Consider the following 19,644-nt stretch of genomic DNA (forward strand, 5'->3'; position numbering starts at 1 on the left):
TGCTTGTTTTGTAGGTGACCAAATACTTATTGTCCACCATAATTTACAAATAAATTCATTAAAAATCCTACAATGTGATTTTTCTGGATTCTTTTTCTCATTTTGTCTGTCATAGTTTAAGTGTACCTATGATGAAAATTACAGGCCTCTCTCATCTTTTTAAGTGGGAGAACTTGCACAATTGGTGGCTGACTAAATATTGTTTTGCCCCACTGTATATACTATTTATTATTGTCCTCATCTGTTACATGCACTTATGATAGCTTTCTCAAAAGCTTTAAAACCAGCAACAATGATTGTCTAAGTAATACAATTTACAGAACAAACCAACAGACCACTTAAACTACAGTAACTTTCTCAGCAATGGTTACAGAAATATTTGTTGTTGTTGCTATGACTGTGATATGTTGTTGTTAATCTACCTTAATTGAGTGCACTGACTGTAAATTGCTCTGGATAAGAGTGTCTGCTGAATGACCAAAATGTAAATGTAAAAATCAAACACTTCAAATCAAATTTTATTGGTCACATACAAATGGTTAGCAGATGTTATTGCGGGTATAGCTAAATGCTTGTGTTTCTAGCTCCAACAGTGCAGTAATATCTAACAAGTAATATCTAACAATTTCACAACAATACACACAATCTCGCAGAGCATGCTGTCTATTATTCTCATGAGCTCCGCCCCCAAACAAGTAAAAATCTGAACGAATCAAGGCTGGTCGAAATCTGAACGAGTCGTAGACATTTAGACTATGTTTCACAAGTTTGAACAGCACAGTACAGTACGGCACAGTTCAGTACAGTAGAGCATGATTGGTTCAGTACCGGACCTAATCTGAACCAATCATAGATGTCTATGTTTGAGCCAAATTAAGGTTGGTCTGGACCAGATCAAATTTGAACCAAGCATAGACATCTATAATTGGTTCAGATTTGGTCCGGTCCAGACCAAACATCGAAGTCTGTGGATGTTGAAATCAAGGCCAGTCTGGACCGCACCAAAAAGGCGGCCATAAGACGTCTCCGTCGGTCCTTGCTTAGTGGGCTGTGGTGTGCCTTCTCATTACTTTCCTCTACACATGAGACAACCTTTAAAGCGTAACCCCCCCCCAAAAAAAAATCTTAATTCTTAATTCTTACAGCACTTTTATTAATTTCAAAGTCTCTCATTAGATGAGATTACTTTTGTTCGCTCATTATATCACACAACAAACAACATAATTTACAGACCTATTAAAGCTTCCAGTAGAAGAGCATATGAAACTAGCATTAAAAAAGAGAAATCACTTTTATCACATTGTAATCGCATGCTAATTAATTATAGATTGACAAGTACTAGTTAAAAAGTAACAATTTAGAAAAAATATATTTTCAAAACAATATAATTTTATTCACAGCACAATTTAACCCTGATTTCAACTAAGCTTTTCTTTAAGACACGTCTTTTCACATGCACATGTATTGTTTGTTCTACCAGCCTGAAATACAACACACTTCACAGCTTATTCCAGGGGCGTTGCTCAGTTTTGCGCGCCCCCCCGGCAAGGTCAGAGGAAGAGAAAAATGTGCCGTTTTATAGTTAATCGCATGCTATTTTACACATTTTGCCAATTGGGCTGTGAGAAAATGTTGCTATTTTCGAGCTCAGGGATTCTTGAAAGATGTAAAGTGCAACTAACTGGATTCAACTCCGTCAGACACCAGAAAAGGCATTTCATTTTTACAATTATTGTCCAACAAGTGTTTAAAGGCCTTCATTGTTTAATTCTAACATTTGATTATTCAAATATGTCATACAAATTCCAAACTTAGTTCTGTTCGTTTTTATAGCAGTATTAAATGCTACAGGACTAATTTCGTTAGCAATTTGGCATGTTTTTTTAAAACAACAGTTATAAAGCAAACATTATCTCTGAGGTCTCGCCAGTGGCTTATTCGAGTTACTACTCAATTCTCTCCCCACCCTTTTACAATAGCTCTCAACCCTCTTCTCTTCAGCACAGTAGCCTATTCACGACTCGTACTCCTCCTGTCACTACTCGGTAGAAGAGGAACTCTTACTGTCGTTATAACTCCTTACACGTCTGTATTCTTCCCTGCTAAGATAACGTCTAAACTGCTTTCTCTGTTCTTCCTCCTCCCTGCTCCCAGCTCTCACCAAATCCTCCTCTTCCTCCTCATCAGTCCCTACGTTTTTTGTTAAGACACCAGGGTCTGAGTGGTAGTCTTTTTCACATGGTTCAGGTGTGTCCATCATCTCCTCGCCGGGATCAGAATGGTACACCTGGTCACCTATCTCTAGCTGGTCTGGGTCAGGCTGGTACACCTGGTCACCTATCTCTAGCTGGTCTGGGTCAGAATGGTACGACTGGCTACCTACCTCGGAATCTGAGTGGTACATATGTTCACCTGTATTACCTGACTGTGGATAACACAGCTTGCCACCTATGTGGTGTTCACCTGCCTCTGACTCCGTTTCATACATCTGGTCACCTAATTCTAGGTTAGGTTGGTACAGCTGGTCACCTAGCTCTGAGTCAGAGTCATACACCTGTCTACCTGTCACACACTGGTACAACTGCTTATCTGCATCACCTGGCTCTGGAACAGGCTGATAAACCTCACCATCTGCCCCAGGAGGGTACACCTGTCCACTAGTCTCCATGTCCTGTCTATACATCTGTTTAGCTGTCTCAGACATGAACACCTGTCCCCCAGTGTGGTGTTGGTAGACCTCAGGGCTGTACTGGCTCCTCCTGTACAGGCTCTCCTCTTCATCCTCGTCCTGACAGGAGCTCCCCGGGACGCTCTCCCCATCCGACTGGGAGAGGCGCAGGCAGGGCCGCGGCCGCCTGGGCTTCTGGGAGAGGTCAAAGGGTTCTTCCTGGCTGTAACGGGTCAGGAGGCCCAGAGGGGCCGACAGGCAGAAGCGCCCCTGTCGCCTGGACACTGAGGGACAGAGACTCATGTTACAAACTGACCGGCTGATTCTGATTTAGCTTCAGGGTAGGAATGTTGTAGGAAGTCTCAATGCAGGAAGGGAGGAACCATATAATGAATTCCTCCATAGCCTTTAGTAATTACCTCTTGCATCCAGGCCTCTATCCATGATCCCATGTTTGACTTTCATGTGGCGGGTGAGATTTCCCTTCAGAGTGAACTTGCTGGGGCAGTAGAGGCACTTAAAGGGCCTGCTGTCAGAGTGCAGGTGCATATGGCCCATCAGGTTATGCATTCTGTTGAACTCCTTCCCACACAGCTGAAAACAAGGAAAAACAAAAGAAAGCAGTCAAATATGTGCTCACGGACAAACCAATAAGTATTAAAGAACAAAACGATTATGGAACAGATTTATTTTTCGGCCTAAAAAGACTTCATCAGGGTCCTAGGAAAGAATTGCACATGCTTGAAAGCAACAGACAGATAAGTTGATAAACCAAAACCAAGATGTGCTGTAATTTTTCCTCAAATAAATCATTAAATAGCAACCATTGAAATAGTTTGTGTACACATTCCTTGATTACAACTTGTGAATTCCATTATTCCCCGAACCACATCCGTGGCAATTCATGGTGTAGTAAATACCATTCAAGGGCAAAACTGCACGCCATGTAGTCTAAAACTGTGCCCATTGATCAAACTTTCGTTTGTATCAAACAACTAATGTGTTAGATGACTAATCCTCTCTGCACTCAGAGCTGTAACCGGAGCTGGACGTACTCATGAATGAATGTGCGCACACGCACACACACACACACACACACACACACACACACACACACACACACACACACACACACACACACACACACACACACACACACACACACACACACACACACACACACACACACACACACACACACACACACACACACACACACACACACACACACACACACACACACACACACACACACACACACACACACACACACACACACACACACACACGCACACAGAGGAAGCTGCAGCGAGACAGGGCCAGAAGAGTAGGGCTGGGAAGGGCAACTCCTGCGCTGTCCTTCCTCTGCATTCTTTTTTATTAGGGTGGTCCTTTCCTTCAGGAGGAGAGAGGGACTGTAAACTGTCCAAGAGGACCGTGAGAAAACAGGAAGCGTTCCCTCCAGCAACAGAGAAAGCGAGATGAAATCTATTTGTGTGGCCCATTTTCCCGGGAGGCTGGGGGCCATTGTTAAAGAGGCAGTTTGTGCAGCGATATCCTTCCTATGGACGAGGATGGAACTCACTGCCAAATCCCCTCTCTATCTGCTATTTGCTCATCGTCTCAACCCTCCTACTGGAGAACAATGTCACAGAGTGTGGTGTTGCTTCAGAGTGTCAGTTGGCTTCATTAGCTTAAACGTGGTCCCACTTAACACAACAGAGACTTTATATTATAGTAATAACCCTGCTATACCCTAACCCTTATTAGGGTATTATTCATTTTTTTTAAAGGAACTCAGTCCGGCTTTAAACCTACTCTTGCAATTTCGAAATTGGGTAGTGCATCATCAGTTACACTTGTTATGTCAGCCATTGCATACCATAGAGAGCTATTTATAACCTGTCCTGGGGGGTATAAAAGGAGTTGTTGCATGTGGCAATTAGAATGTCATAAGAACATTCCCCATCAGAACACTCACCTTGCATTTGTAGGGTTTGATGTCAGAGTGGACGATCATGTGGGCCTTGAGGGTCTGTTTCTGGACAAAGCTCTTGAAGCAGAGGTGGCACTGGTAGGCCCGGATGTTAGTATGGATCAGGATGTGGCGCTTCATGTTGGCCAGAAGGGTGAACTCACGACCACAGATACGACACTTGTGCTCCTTCACCCCCTGATATAGAGAGAGAGAGAGAGAAAGAGAGAGAAAGAGAGAGAGAGAAATGACCATCACCGTGGAAGATTTTCTTACGTCTTGACAAGCAAGTCCGTCAGGGACAAGCAAGACATCGCAGCAAGATGTTAGCATGACACCAAGAGAGTGGATGCCTTGTATCATTAAAACAATGCCGAAACATGCAGCTACTGTTACTGTAACAAAGCCTCATTTGTCTGTTTTTGAGGACAGCTGCTCTTTGTCCTGGCTTCACCATGTAGTACTAAAATACTGTTTGAAGCAGAAGCAATGATGTGCAATGATGCCCAGTAGTGTAAAAGCCATCATACTGTCATGAATATCCTACGGCAAATGAAAAACAATAACAACCAAAACCATTTCAAGTCACCAAATGGAAAGGCTCCTGATGTTAGTGTCCTGTCACCAACAGGTATAGTCTACCTTAACACCCACTGACCCACGGGTAAACGCTTCATCTCCACAACACAACCTAGCCCTGTAAAGACATTTTCATCCAAACACACATGTTGACATTCGTGGACATTAGTACTTGGACAGTGTGAAGACCCCACCCAGCCTTACTTTATGTGTGAGTGTGTGCTGTTTGAGGTGATGGGACTGTATGAACTCCATGCCACACTCGCTGCAGATGTATGGCCGGATGTCTTTGTGCTTCATCATGTGGTTCTGCAGCTGACTGGGGTACTGGAAGCTCTTCTGGCACTCACTACACCTATACAGAAAACAGACATTCACTACACCTATACAGAAAACACACATTTACTACACCTATACAGAAAACAGACATTCACTACACCTAGACAGAAAACAGACATTGACTATGTCTCGACAGAAAACGAACACTCACTACACCTAGACAGAAAACAGACACTACACCTAGACACAAAAACACAAACTCACTACACCTGGACAGAAAACAGACACTACACCTAGACACAGAAACACAAACTCACTACACCTGGACAGAAAACAGACACTACACCAAGACACAGAAACACAAACTCACTACATCTGGACAGAAAACAGACACAAAACCTAGACACATAAACACAAACTCACTACACCTAGACAGAAAACAGACACTACACCTAGACACAGAAACACAAACTCACTACACCTGGACAGAAAACAGACACAAAACCTAGACACATAAACACAAACTCACTACACCTGGACAGAAAACAGACACTACACCTAGACACATAAACACAAACTCACTACACCTGGACAGAAAACAGACACTACACCTAGACACATAAACACAAACTCACTACACCTGGACAGAAAACAGACACTACACCTAGACACAGAAACATAAACTCACTACACCTGGACAGAAAACAGACACAAAACCTAGACACAGAAACACAAACTCACTACACCTGGACAGAAAACAGACACAAAACCTAGACACAGAAACACAAACTCACTACATCTGGACAGAAAACAGACACTACACCTAGACACAGAAACACAAACTCACTACACCTGGACAGAAAACAGACACAAAACCTAGACACAGAAACACAAACTCACTACACCTGGACAGAAAACAGACACAAAACCTAGACACAGAAACACAAACTCACTACACCTGGACAGAAAACAGACACAAAACCTAGACACAGAAACACAAACTCACTACATCTGGACAGAAAACAGACACTACACCTAGACACAGAAACACAAACTCACTACACCTGGACAGAAAACAGACACAAAACCTAGACACATAAACACAAACTCACTACATCTGGACAGAAAACAGACACAACACCTAGACACAGAAACACAAACTTACTACACCTGGACAGAAAACAGACACAAAACCTAGACACATAAACACAAACTCGCTACACCTGGACAGAAAACAGACACTACACCTAGACACAGAAACACAAACTCACTACACCTGGACAGAAAACAGACACAAAACCTAGACACAGAAACACAAACTTACTACACCTGGACAGAAAACAGACACAAAACCTAGACACATAAAGACAAACTCACTACACCTGGACAGAAAACAGACACAAAACCTAGACACAGAAACACAAACTTACTACACCTGGACAGAAAACAGACACAAAACCTAGACACATAAAGACAAACTCACTACACCTGGACAGAAAACAGACACAAAACCTAGACACAGAAACACAAACTCACTACATCTGGACAGAAAACAGACACAAAACCTAGACACATAAACACAAACTCACTACACCTGGACAGAAAACAGACACTCTGAAGTGGCCTGGATTTATCCAAAAAAGCTAAATCCTTCCCACTACCTTGGGAGTCAACAGAAAGTTGCTTGCATTAAATAACATGTTTACATTCAAGTTCAAGTTCAAAATGAATGTGAAAGAGATATTCAGCCACTTGATGAACATGGAGGTCCAGTCAGAACTGTACTTCTTATTTATTAAAAGCGTACACATTTCGGCATCGGAGCCTTCATCAGAGCGTTTGCTTATACCCGAGACTGTATAACTGTACAATCATACTGTATTAGATGTATACAGTAGTAGACATGTAGCCTTAGTTTTATAAGGACTTTTATTCTAGTGTTAGGTACTGTAAGTCTTTTGGGACTTTTATTATGAAAGCGACATAACTAGTTTCCTTTTCATAGGCCGCATTTTATTTTTTGCTGCCGAACCCACAACCAGAAATAAGGGTAACAGACGTATGAGGTAATGTGTTTAAACCCCCCCCCTTTAAAAAAAAATCATATTTAAAAAAAAAAAACAGTTTCTGGTTTAAAACCCAGCTGGTGTTTCTGGGTATATGTACCTGTAGAGGGTGGGTCCTCTGTGGGCCGTCAGGTGTCTCTTGAGCTGGGCCAGAGTGGGGAAGTCTAGACCACACTCTACACATACGTTCTCCTGGCCCTTCTCATGCTTCAGCTCATGGGCCCGCAGCTCACTAGGATAGGCAAAGCCCCTCCCACACACCCCACAACTGGAGAGGAGAGATGAATAGCAATTGTTTTTTTGTCAAGCAGAACGTAGACACTAACTAATCAAGAGTAATGAATAGTCATAGTTATAACTATTCCTGAACTTTATTTTATCTTCTTAAAGGAAAAATCCACCCAAAAGCTATATTTTGGCATTTGTTTCATTAGTCCATTGTTGATACAGTCCCAACATGTTTTGCATGTCTGCAATCACATTTTCATAAATACTGCCGGCATGATGCATTTTGCATCATAAGGGTGGAGTTTCCCTGTAAGTTTGAGTCAAAGACTGAAGACATGTAATGTAAGGTCCTTGTTAATTAAACCATTTTCTTAGTTATCAACTCGACAAACGAAAGAATATCTCCTGGGTGTGTGAAACGGAACAGACAGTCTAGACAAGGCTCATCCCAGTACTGACCTGTATGGCTTCACATCACTATGCTGCATCATGTGTCTCTTCAGATGGCTGGTCTGGGTGAAGGCTTTATGGCACACCTGGCACTTGTGTGGCCTTGTGCCCTGGTGGGTAAGAAGGTGGGTGTGCAGGTGGCTCAGCTGCTTGAACAGCTTCCCACACAGGTGGCAGCCGTGAGGCTTGATCCCGCTGTGGCCCAGGATGTGTGTGACCAGGTTATACTTGGAGGTGTATGACTTCTCACACATACGGCACTTCCAACGCTTCTGGTCTCCCCCTACATCTACGTAGTAGCTGTCGTCAATGTGGATGTTGAGACCGAGCTTCTCAACGCTGGTCATCCCACCTCGGGGGCCTCCGTCTGGGCCACGCCGACTAGGTCTGAGGGCCTCTCTGGGGTAGAAGGCTCCAGGAGAGAGGTGCATGACAGGCCCAGGCATGAAAAAGGGGAAGGGGAGGAGGCTGGGGTGGAGAGAGGGAAAGAATGGGGGAGGAGGGTGGTGCATGAGGAGAGGAGAGGGAGGCCACAGAGGTGAGGGGCTGATTGGTTCCTGTTTCACCTGCATTGCGAGGCCCATAGGTGGATCATACCTGGACCGAGCCCTGTTGTGCAGCTGGAGCCGGGTCAGGTCAATCATACCTGGGATGGGCATGGGAGAGGGAGAGAGACGTGGATGAGAAGGGAGGGAGAACGGAAGGTGGGAGAGATCAACAGTCCTGGTGTTGCCTCGACGCTCCACCTCCTCCATGTTTCCAGGAGTGGGGGATTCGGAACCCTCCATTTTGAATGGACTTCTTTGACGTTTTTGGGAGCCTTCGCTCTGGGTGTAATGAATACCCTCAAGGCCCATAGGGAGATGGTGAGTCAGAGGGCTGAAGGTGGTGCTGTAGGCCTCTCTGGTCGGGGAGAGGGAGCGTTTGGGGAGGTTCAGGTCGAGTGGAGATTGGCTCAGGTAAAGACTGGGGTGAGAGACAGGCCTCAGGTCTTCCCTAAGAGGACTCCTCCTGTCTGGTCTGAAACCTAGGACATCTGTGTCCATCATTTACCTGCATGGGGAAATACAGAGAGGAAACCAGTTATTTATTTAAACTATTACAATACATTTATCATAAGAATGTTTCTTTGAGACCTGAAGAATAGGAAACAGTACTTAAATGATCCACCTACTACACAGCTAGGAACAGTGGGTTAACTGCCTTGTTCAGGGGCAGAACAACAGATTTCTACCTCGGCAGCTCTGGGATTTGATCTAGCAACCTTCCGCTTACTGGGCCAAGACCCTAACCACTAGGCTACCTGCTGCCCCTCTGAAATCAGGAACTAACTTTTACCTCTCCCTCTTGCACACTTTTACGCTTCTCCCTCTCACTCTGCTCTGTTCATATTTTTGCACGGATGGGTGGAAGGTTACTTCTCCTTTTGTCCTCGGCTATTGCTCTATATATGATATCTTACTGTGCTTTAGAGATCCACATGTTCCAAACACATGGACAATTTGTAGGTCTGCATACCCTGTATTCTCTCTGAAGAACCAATCAACGACATACACGAAAGAGTAGCCTGTGTATGATCAGGCTCATGTTGGAGTCTTTGTGGTTTTGAACTGAAGCCAGACAAATGAGATTAGCTGTGATAGAGTGAATCAGACAATGTGACGGGGAACTGTTCAACTTCTGCAGATCAGCTAAAAGAGGATGAGACAATGCTGTTAATAATAAGGATATTTATGTAAATACAGTGTGAGGGATGTTTCTGTGAACTGTTCTACAGCAGTAGGGGCTGCTGAGAGGAGGACGGCTCGTAATAATGGATGGAACGGAGCGAATGGACTGGCATCAAACATATGATACAGTGGTGGAAAAAGTACCGGATTGTCATACTTGAGTAAAAGTAAAGTCACCCAGTAAAATACAACATGAGTAAAAGTCTAAAAATATTTGGTTTTAAATTGACTTAAGTATCAAAAGTAAATGTAATTGCTAAAATATACTTAAGTATCAAAAGCAAAAGTAAAAAATATGTTTTTATTCCTTATATTAAGCAAACCAGACGGCACCATTTTCATGTTTTTATTTTATTCACGGATAGCTAGGGGCACGCTCCAACACTCAGGCATAATTTACAAACGAAGCATGTGTTTGGTGAGTCCGCCAGACCAGAACCAGTAGGGATAACCAAGGATGTTATCTGGATAAGTGTGTGAGATAGACCATGTTCCTGTCCTGCTAAGCACTCAAAATATACTTTTGGTTGTCAGGGAAAATGTATGGAGTAAAAAGTACATTATTTTCTTTAAGAATGTAGTAAGTTAAAGTAAAAGTTGTCACAAATATAAATAATAAAGTAAAACACAGATACCCCAAAAAACGACTTAAGTAGTACTTAAAGTATTTTTACTTAAGTACTTTACAACACTAATTTGATACTATTCCACCTATTCCGCTCCAGCCTTTACCACGAGCCAGTCCTCCCCAATTAAGGTTTCACCAACCGCCTGTGTTCTACAGAGCAAAAACAGTGAGATCTTCCAATGTTGAAAGAGATAGGGAAAGGGATGGTGATGGTCATCATAAAGGATAAAGATTAGATCACAAATCAATTCTTGTTCATAGAAAGACACAACAAATAGTCTACTCTAAGCTTCAATTTGTTATTGCGTTCAAAGTGTGAAAAGAATATCACGATGTGAAGTATACAACATTACAATACTATACACAGAACATGGTACAGCATGGAAAGACCCCTCTGTCGCTCTCCGCCTGTCTGCCATGCTAGTTTGCATCCCCAGTGAATACAACACAACTCACACATTAAAACAAAAGCCCCTCCTCATCCCCCTACCATACCCCTACCCTGTTAGTCCTCTGTTGGATCTGAGGGACTCACCAGCTCAGTGTAGCTCAGCCTGTCTGTCCTCTCTTCTGTACTGTTGCAGTAGCTGTGTATTAGGCTGAGGTACCAGCTCCTGTACCTATCTCTCTGGCTACTCTGCTCCGCTCTCGCCCTGCTCCTGTCCTGACAATGAGCTACCCGTCCACGGACAGCATTTGAAGTGACTTAAGAAAGTGAACAGGAACAATCACTTTGTTCTCATTTTTCAGATGAGTACCTTCGGAGAGAAGGAAGGAAGGGAGGGGAGAGGAAGTCAACAAGCCTAGTGCCTTCCTGCAGAAAAATAAGGAAACCCTAGATAGACATCTTCATTTCTTTACAAAATAAGGATTTACACGGCTTTGGGGGTGACTGGATGAGGCTTGTTTTTAACAATTCAATAGTACTACAACGTTGTTTAAATATTGTGCATTCATTAAAAGGCATGTAAGTCTAGGTGAGGAGTTTTAGACTTTCAACACCAACAGTTCTGGGAGCCACTTTCACATTTCTGCTTTTCCCATCCTGCAGGGTTGAACATAACACCACAGTACGTAGCTATGAAGTTAGTGCAGTAATGGCTTCAGGAAATGTGAAAAAACAAGTGATGCTGGAAAGACAATTTATGCATATATGATTGAATTGAATTAGGAATCATATTTAGTCTTGCGAAGCTGATGAATGCTCTTGGTTAGGTTGTAATTTCTATGTAGAAAGTTCCAGTGCCCTGATGACATGACTTCAGCATTTCAAGTTGTATAGACACAAAACCAAATCAAAGTGAAGCTCTGTCTGCTTTGACATATTTTATATTAGGGTATCAATGTAATGACTGGGAACATTAGACTATTTCAAGGTATTCCTTTGTTCACCTGGTCTGCTTTACCCACTTGGGTGATGGGGAGGTGTTCTGCAGCATAAACAGAAGGATTGAGTTGAATCATTTTAGGACAGTGTAACGTGTAGTGTTAGTCAATAGAGCCACATGGCGTTGGAGAACCTCACTGAACCATGGGAGAAGAGCTCAGTTGTTAAGCAATATGTCTGACTGGTAGTCTCCCGGGTATTATACAACGGGTAGGTCTAATCCTGAACCCTGATTGGTGAAAAGAGCATTCCAGCCAAGTTACCACCGGCTAAATCTATGACGTTAAAATTCCTATTTACTCTGTTCCATCTGAATGCGCAATCCACTGGCTCATCAAGCCAGGCAGTGCAGTTACAAACTTGATATCCACTATAAAAAGTAACTAGACATTCTCACATTTATTTTAGACTAACATTTAGTTTTAGATTTGTATGAACCTTGCTGTCTGTCTCTCCGACATTTGCAACATTGTTTCAATATTCAAATTCAATCTCCAATTGTTCCATAGTAATGAATGTGTAGGGGTCGGGACGAGAGAGAGTGGCAGGCAGAGTTTCTCAATCAGTCATCAATCAGCTGGCATCATTTTTATGGATACATACAAATAAATTTAAATTGAAAAAAGGTCAAACGAAACGAAGTTTTGCAGTCTTTCCAGCTTCAGTTTGAAATGATTGTGTTTCAATATTGAATTGCGATCTCCAAATCAAATCAAAGTTTATTTGTCATGTGCGCCGAATACAACAGGTGTACACCTTACAGTGAAATGCTTACTTACAGGCTCTAACCAGTAGTGCACAAAAGGTATTACGTGAACAACAGGTAGGTAAAGAAATAAAACAACAGTAAAAAGACAGGCTATATACAGTAGCGCGGCTATAAAAGCAGCGAGGCTACATACAGACAGCGGTTAGTCAGACTGATGGAGGTAGTATGTACATGTAGATATGGTTAAAGTGACTATGTATATATGATGAACAGAGAGTAGCAGTAGCATGAAAGAGGGATTGGCGGGTGGTGGGTGGGACACAATGCAGATAGCCCAGTTAGCCAATGGTCGGTCGGCCCAATTGAGGTAGTATGTACATGAATGTATAGTGGAAGTGACTATGCATTTTTGATAAACAGAGAGTAGCAGCAGTGTAAAACGAGGGGTGGGGGGTTGGAGGGGGCACACAATGCAAATAGTCCGGGTAGCCATTTGATTATCTGTTCAGGAGTCTTATGGCTTGGGGGTGAAAACTGTTGAGAAGCCTTTTTGTCCTAGTCGTCGAAATATAATGTGAATGTGTCCGATGGAGACAGACTGCAAATTGAGCTGGTTGTCATGACTGGCTAAATCGATACTCTGTAACAACACCGTGCCAATATATCCTCCAAACACCAGCTTCTCTGTAGCATCACTTAAAATGAGCCTCTTCAAATCAACTTTTAAAGTGAGGATGCATATAAAAAATATTTGAACTGGGCCATCATCAGTCTCTCAGTCAGGCCTATACGCACGCATATAGGCAGGTTTCTGGCAGGAACACCCAGCCTTTTCTTGTCCTACCTCACAGTGACTCATCATACAAGAGGAGTGTTTACTGTCTCTGAAAGGTTGAAAACTATGATGTCATCTTATGACACGTGTATGTACCAATCGTCTGACGTAAACTAAATTAGCATAAATCTTGACCCTGCCTTTCTCCATCAATAACCGGAATACTAATCCGGAAGGCGCTAATTGAGCTCATCTCATTGGAAGAGTGAAAAGCCTTTAGTAGGAAGCTGATTAGCATTGTCTGTGTTAATGGGCTCATTTAATCAATTCACCTAAGACCTCGACAATGTGTACTAAATCCTTTTAGGTATTAGCAAGTTTATTAAAGGTGACATATCAGGTATATCAGGAGTGTGTGTGTGTGTTTGTGTGCGTGTGTATGTATACATTTGACAAAGATTGTGTAATCATATTTATGTAATTATGGACTACGCTAGCTGCATATTGTTGCTTTTTAATTAGCAAACCAAACAAAGATGAATTTGATTTGAAGATGATGTGATGCTTCTTGTAGTCCTTAGCCAATAAGATCATGAAGTGCATTGATAAGAGAACCCCTAGTGGAGAATCCCAGTAAGGGGAACAAATATGTCCAGATAGGTCTTATCCAACCACTTTATGATACTGCTTCCCAGTCCTTGATCTGGAACAAATATAGGATGTGGTCTGCCAGTCTGTCAGCTTACACTGAAAAACACTGCTCACTGAAAAACATTGCTCACTGCTCTCATCTTTCTAATAATAGGCCATAGGTCGAGGTTCAACACCCCCACCCCATTTCCATCTACATACTAAACACCTTTGCTCTGTCTCATTCTTAACCCCTCTCCTCTCTCACATGCATGGTCACGGTCACAGGCCCTCCACTAATGACTGTCTCTATGGCTTGGACCACTCCAGGCCACTGTATGGCTGCACCAGTGGCCAGGCCTCTGCCCAGTCCAGCACTATCAGGGGGAAGGGGGAGTAAGCGAGGCTCATTAATACACACCTTAAGTGGTTGTCAGGGGTCCGTGTCACTCTCGGAGAGGGTGTATAAGAGGTCTGGGTGCCACGGAAGATACAGAACTTCAACATTCACCTGGGAGTCACTCCGGAACGAGCCAACGCATTCGCCTTGTGCTGTACACTGGGAGATCAGCAAGTGAGCTTGTCTCTGTGGATATGTGTATAGGTGTTGTGTGTCAGTCGGTCTCTGGTCGTATGCCTTGTTGAGTTTGTTTGGATTTCAGTGTTTCAGATTTGTATGATATTTCCAGTTGACAGTGCAATGGGAATGTTAGACGGAATATTCAGACTCCTCTCCGTCCATGTCTGTAGCCCTCTTATCCCTTTCGCTCTTTCTATTCCTCATCTATCATTCTCTCAGTAGAGATGACTGGAGCCGCCGTGTCCGTGTGTCTACTTTACGCCCTGTCTGTCTGTTCAGCCTGCTACATCTCCAACTGTCCCATCGGGGGCAAGAGGTCCATAATGGACGCTCCACAGCGCAAGGTGAGCTGCAACTGAATCCGTCTATACCTAAACTATTTAAATATAATGTGTAGATAACAGGTGTGATTTGTCTTAGAGGTGCATCGAGATGAGTAGGAGCAAAGTGAGGCTCTGTAAAAGGACTGAATTCGGAGAATTGACAATGAACCATTATCTTCCTCCTGTAAAAGGGAGCAAGAATGTCGATAAGAATCTCTTTTTCTGGAATGATGGAACAACCTCATACCCGACTGTCCCTTCTCTCCTCTTGCAGTGCATGTCTTGTGGGCCAGGGGAGCAGGGCCGCTGCTTTGGCCCCAGTATCTGCTGTGGGAAGGATGTGGGCTGCTGGATGGGCTCCCCGGAGACGGCACACTGCATGGAGGAGAACTACCTGCCCACCCCCTGCCAGGTGGGAGGGAGACCCTGTGGATCTGATACAGCACGCTGCGCCTCACCGGGAGTCTGCTGTGACTCAGGTGAGGGCACATCACTCCTATATTTCTGTGTTGATCATTGTGATTATATACCACTGAAATGGTTCTAATAGAGTGGTGGATACAATTATGTGCTTTCTGACTTGTGTGTCCTCCTTCATCCTTTATTTTGTATCTCAGAGGGCTGCAGTGCGGATCAATCTTGTTTCGCTGAGGAGGAAGGCGACAATCAAATCGGCCAATCAGAGGGCAGCAACTCTGCAGACGTCATCCTCAGGCTCCTGCACTTGGCTGACCACACACCTCCTCATAGAGTCCACCAATGAGCTGCAAGTGACGCCAGGGTTCCATGGGGGTCACTTGAGGGATTGGTTGATAGGATTTGTAGTTCAAAGTTAGGGTTTGTAGTTCAAAGTTACCTAGATATAGTTCACCCACCCATTTACTGACCTCCTTCTTCAGTATATATTGGCAACCTCACTGGATGGGACCTAGCTAAGAATTTAACTCTGTGTTTGACATTTAATGTATATCAAAACACTGGAGTTAAATTCTTAGCTAGGACCCTGAGCACTCCTCTGTAGATTGCCTTTATATTGCATACTTAAATATTGTAGCTATATACTGTATGTACAGAAATAGCTTTAACAATTCTAATACGTGTAAAGAGTCCAAATGTGTATGTTAATAAAGCTTGTGCGAGTATGCGTGTGTGTATGTTTCTCTCTCAGCTGACTCAAACAATTACCATTTGTCCAGTGCACAACAACATCCACATCTGAAACATGAAATGAGTTCTGTGCGACGTATAGTTCTCATATCTTCTGTAACAATAGGCTTAGTGTTTTGGCGTGTGCTTTTATAAGCAGTGTGTGTGTCACGTTCATTGTAAGGAGGAGACCAAGGCGCAGCGTGGTATGCGTACATCGTTCTTTATTAAACAAATGATACAATGAACAAAATATGATGCTAATACGAATAGTGCAGACAGGCAACTAAACATAGAATAAGAACCCACAAATACCCTAGGGAAAATGGCTACCTAAATATGGTCCCCAATCAGAGACAACGATAAACAGCTGCCTCTGATTGGGAACCAATTCAGGCTACCATAGACAAACATAAACCTAGACTTACAAACCCTTAGACATACAAAAACCCTAGACAAGGAAACTAACATACCCACCCTAGTCACACCCTGACCTAACCAAAATAATAAAGAAAACAGAGATAACTAAGGTCAGGGCGTGACAGTCTGTTCTAATAGTTCTAATTCAGTGGACTTTACTCTCCCTTACTGGCTTTCATTATTTTGGTCTCAAATCACACAAACCTTTGAGCGAATCTCCAGTAGGTAATTTAGTGTTTTAATGTCCAATGATGAACCAACCATAAACATAAAATGTAAATGCTGATTGTGATTTGATATCAAAAATAGGTTGCAACCTATTTGCCTCCAGTGTGTCAGGGTGCGCTCTGGGTCGTTCGTAAATTCAGAGCGTTGTCAGATTGTCTGTCCATAAATTCAGAGCGTTTCACTCTCCGGGGGGTGTTTAGTATGCACAATGGACGCTCTGGTCGAAGAGTAGGGATGATCAGGGCGTTCTGACCTCACAACTGCAGTCAAGCACCCAAGCTAACTGGCTAAAGTTGGCTAGCTTTGCTAGCTACTTCCAGACACAAATGAGAGAACACCTCACTCTTACCATTTTACTCGCCCTAGCAGAGCTGGTTAGGCTGTTTTCATGTTATCCATAGCGTTAGTGACTGCAAATGTGCTGCTGGCAACAATTTCGTAAAATTCGTAAATTAATTCTGCACTCTGGCACAGTCAGACGAGAGTACTCTGATATCGGAGTAGATAGCCAGAGTGGATTTACGAATGCACCCATCATACTACATAGTAACTATAAACATGTTACATAGTAGTCATAGACATCATGTTACACAGTAACCATGACATCATGTTACACAGTAACCATAGACATGTTACACAGTAACCATAGACATCATGTTACATAGTAACCATAGACATCATGTTACACAGTAGCCATAGACATCATGTTACATAGTAAACATAGACATCATGTTACACAGTAACCATAGACATCATGTTACACAGTAACCATAGACATCATGTTACACAGTAACCATCATTTACATTTACATTTAAGTCATTTAGCAGACGCTCTTATCCAGAGCGACTTACAAATTGGTGCATTCACCTTATGACATCCAGTGGAACAGTCACTTTACAATTTACATTACATTACATTACATTTAAGTCATTTAGCAGACGCTCTTATCCAGAGCGACTTACAAATTGGTGCATTCACCTTATGACATCCAGTGGAACAGCCACTTTACAATAGTGCATCTAAATCTTTTAAGGGGGGTGAGAAGGATTACTTATCCTATCCTAGGTATTCCTTAAAGAGGTGGGGTTTCAGGTGTCTCCGGAAGGTGGTGATTGACTCCGCTGTCCTGGCGTCGTGAGGGAGTTTGTTCCACCATTGGGGGCCAGAGCAGCGAACAGTTTTGACTGGGCTGAGCGGGAACTGTACTTCCTCAGTGGTAGGGAGGCGAGCAGGCCAGAGGTGGATGAATGCAGTGCCCTTGTTTGGGTGTAGGGCCTGATCAGAGCCTGGAGGTACTGAGGTGCCGTTCCCCTCACAGCTCCGTAGGCAAGCACCATGGTCTTGTAGCGGATGCGAGCTTCAACTGGAAGCCAGTGGAGAGAGCGGAGGAGCGGGGTGACGTGAGAGAACTTGGGAAGGTTGAACACCAGACGGGCTGCGGCGTTCTGGATGAGTTGTAGGGGTTTAATGGCACAGGCAGGGAGCCCAGCCAACAGCGAGTTGCAGTAGTCCAGACAGGAGATGACAAGTGCCTGGATTAGGACCTGCGCCGCTTCCTGTGTGAGGCAGGGTCGTACTCTGCGGATGTTGTAGAGCATGAACCTACAGGAATGGGCCACCGCCTTGATGTTAGTTGAGAACGACAGGGTGTTGTCCAGGATCACGCCAAGGTTCTTAACGCTCTGGGAGGAGGACACAATGGAGTTGTCAACCGTGATGGCGAGATCATGGAACGGGCAGTCCTTCCCCGGGAGGAAGAGCAGCTCTGTCTTGCCGAGGTTCAGCTTGAGGTGGTGATCCGTCATCCACACTGATATGTCTGCCAGACATGCAGAGATGCGATTCGCCACCTGGTCATCAGAAGGGGAAAGGAGAAGATTAATTGTGTGTCGTCTGCATAGCAATGATAGGAGAGACCATGTGAGGTTATGACAGAGCCAAGTGACTTGGTGTATAGCGAGAATAGGAGAGGGCCTAGAACAGAGCCCTGGGGGACACCAGTGGTGAGAGCGCGTGGTGAGGAGACAGATTCTCGCCACGCCACCTGGTAGGAGCGACCTGTCAGGTAGGACGCAATCCAAGCGTGGGCCGCGCCGGAGATGCCCAACTCGGAGAGGGTGGAGAGGAGGATCTGATGGTTCACAGTATCGAAGGCAGCCGATAGGTCTAGAAGGATGAGAGCAGAGGAGAGAGAGTTAGCTTTAGCGGTGCGGAGCGCCTCCGTGATACAGAGAAGAGCAGTCTCAGTTGAATGACTAGTCTTGAAACCTGACTGATTTGGATCAAGAAGGTCATTCTGAGAGAGATAGCGGGAGAGCTGGCCAAGGACGGCACGTTCAAGAGTTTTGGAGAGAAAAGAAAGAAGGGATACTGGTCTGTAGTTGTTGACATCGGAGGGATCGAGTGTAGGTTTTTTCAGAAGGGTGCAACTCTCGCTCTCTTGAAGACGGAAGGGACGTAGCCAGCGGTCAGGGATGAGTTGATGAGCGAGGTGAGGTAAGGGAGAAGGTCTCCGGAAATGGTCTGGAGAAGAGAGGAGGGGATAGGGTCAAGCCGGCAGGTTGTTGGGCGGCTGGCCGTCACAAGACGCGAGATTTCATCTGGAGAGAGAGGGAGAAAGAGGTCAGAGCACAGGGTAGGGCAGTGTGAGCAGAACCAGCGGTGTCGTTTGACTTAGCAAACGAGGATCGGATGTCGTCGACCTTCTTTTCAAAATGGTTGACGAAGTCATCTGCAGAGAGGGAGGAGGGGGGATTCAGGAGGGAGGAGAAGGTGGCAAAGAGCTTCCTAGGGTTAGAGGCAGAAGCTTGGAATTTAGAGTGGTAGAAAGTGGCTTTAGCAG

At 44.0% G+C, this 19,644-nt stretch overlaps 2 protein-coding genes across 3 annotated transcripts; one reads left to right on the forward strand and one right to left on the reverse strand.

Moving 5' to 3' along the window:
* Window positions 1-500: 500 nt before the first annotated feature.
* On the reverse strand, window positions 501-11,312 carry LOC118393475 (zinc finger protein 366-like). Its single transcript, XM_035786167.2, has 7 exons — window positions 11,139-11,312; window positions 8,255-9,298; window positions 7,668-7,835; window positions 5,427-5,577; window positions 4,650-4,841; window positions 3,088-3,262; window positions 501-2,952 (listed from the first exon to the last, which is right to left on the reverse strand). The coding sequence occupies exons 2-7, from the start codon at window positions 9,292-9,294 to the stop codon at window positions 2,039-2,041; spliced, it is 2,640 nt and encodes an 879-aa protein (XP_035642060.1). The 5' UTR covers window positions 9,295-9,298; window positions 11,139-11,312; the 3' UTR covers window positions 501-2,038.
* Window positions 11,313-14,532: 3,220 nt separating this feature from the next.
* On the forward strand, window positions 14,533-16,151 carry LOC118393476 (isotocin-neurophysin IT 2-like). 2 transcript variants are annotated; one of them, XM_035786168.1, is made up of 4 exons: window positions 14,533-14,678; window positions 14,904-15,028; window positions 15,282-15,486; window positions 15,625-16,151. In XM_035786168.1, exons 2-4 carry the CDS (start codon window positions 14,909-14,911, stop codon window positions 15,768-15,770), a joined length of 471 nt encoding a protein of 156 aa, XP_035642061.1. In that variant the 5' UTR covers window positions 14,533-14,678; window positions 14,904-14,908; the 3' UTR covers window positions 15,771-16,151. The 2 variants fall into 2 exon arrangements, with proteins under 2 accessions (XP_035642061.1, XP_035642062.1); XM_035786169.1 differs by having other exon boundaries at window positions 14,558-14,678; window positions 14,907-15,028.
* The last annotated feature ends 3,493 nt before the right edge of the window (window positions 16,152-19,644 follow it).

The sequence above is a fragment of the Oncorhynchus keta genome, chromosome 14, assembly GCF_023373465.1.
Source record: "Oncorhynchus keta strain PuntledgeMale-10-30-2019 chromosome 14, Oket_V2, whole genome shotgun sequence".
NCBI classification, from domain to species: Eukaryota; Metazoa; Chordata; class Actinopteri; order Salmoniformes; family Salmonidae; genus Oncorhynchus; species Oncorhynchus keta.

Bases quoted from the DNA above. Each gene is read 5' to 3' on its own strand.
- LOC118393475 (XM_035786167.2), bottom strand. From the start codon at position 9,294: ATGATGGACACAGATGTCCTAGGTTTCAGACCAGACAGGAGGAGTCCT. The intron at 7,836-8,254 runs GTCAGTACTGGG...TCTCCTCTCCAG, and splicing joins AGTGATGTGAAGCCATACAG to TTGTGGGGTGTGTGGGAGGG. The intron at 2,953-3,087 runs GTAATTACTAAA...TCTGTCCCTCAG, and splicing joins TAGAGGCCTGGATGCAAGAG to TGTCCAGGCGACAGGGGCGC.
- LOC118393476 (XM_035786168.1), top strand. From the start codon at position 14,909: ATGACTGGAGCCGCCGTGTCCGTGTGTCTACTTTACGCCCTGTCTGTC. The intron at 15,029-15,281 runs GTGAGCTGCAAC...CTCCTCTTGCAG, and splicing joins TGGACGCTCCACAGCGCAAG to TGCATGTCTTGTGGGCCAGG. The intron at 15,487-15,624 runs GTGAGGGCACAT...TTTGTATCTCAG, and splicing joins GGGAGTCTGCTGTGACTCAG to AGGGCTGCAGTGCGGATCAA.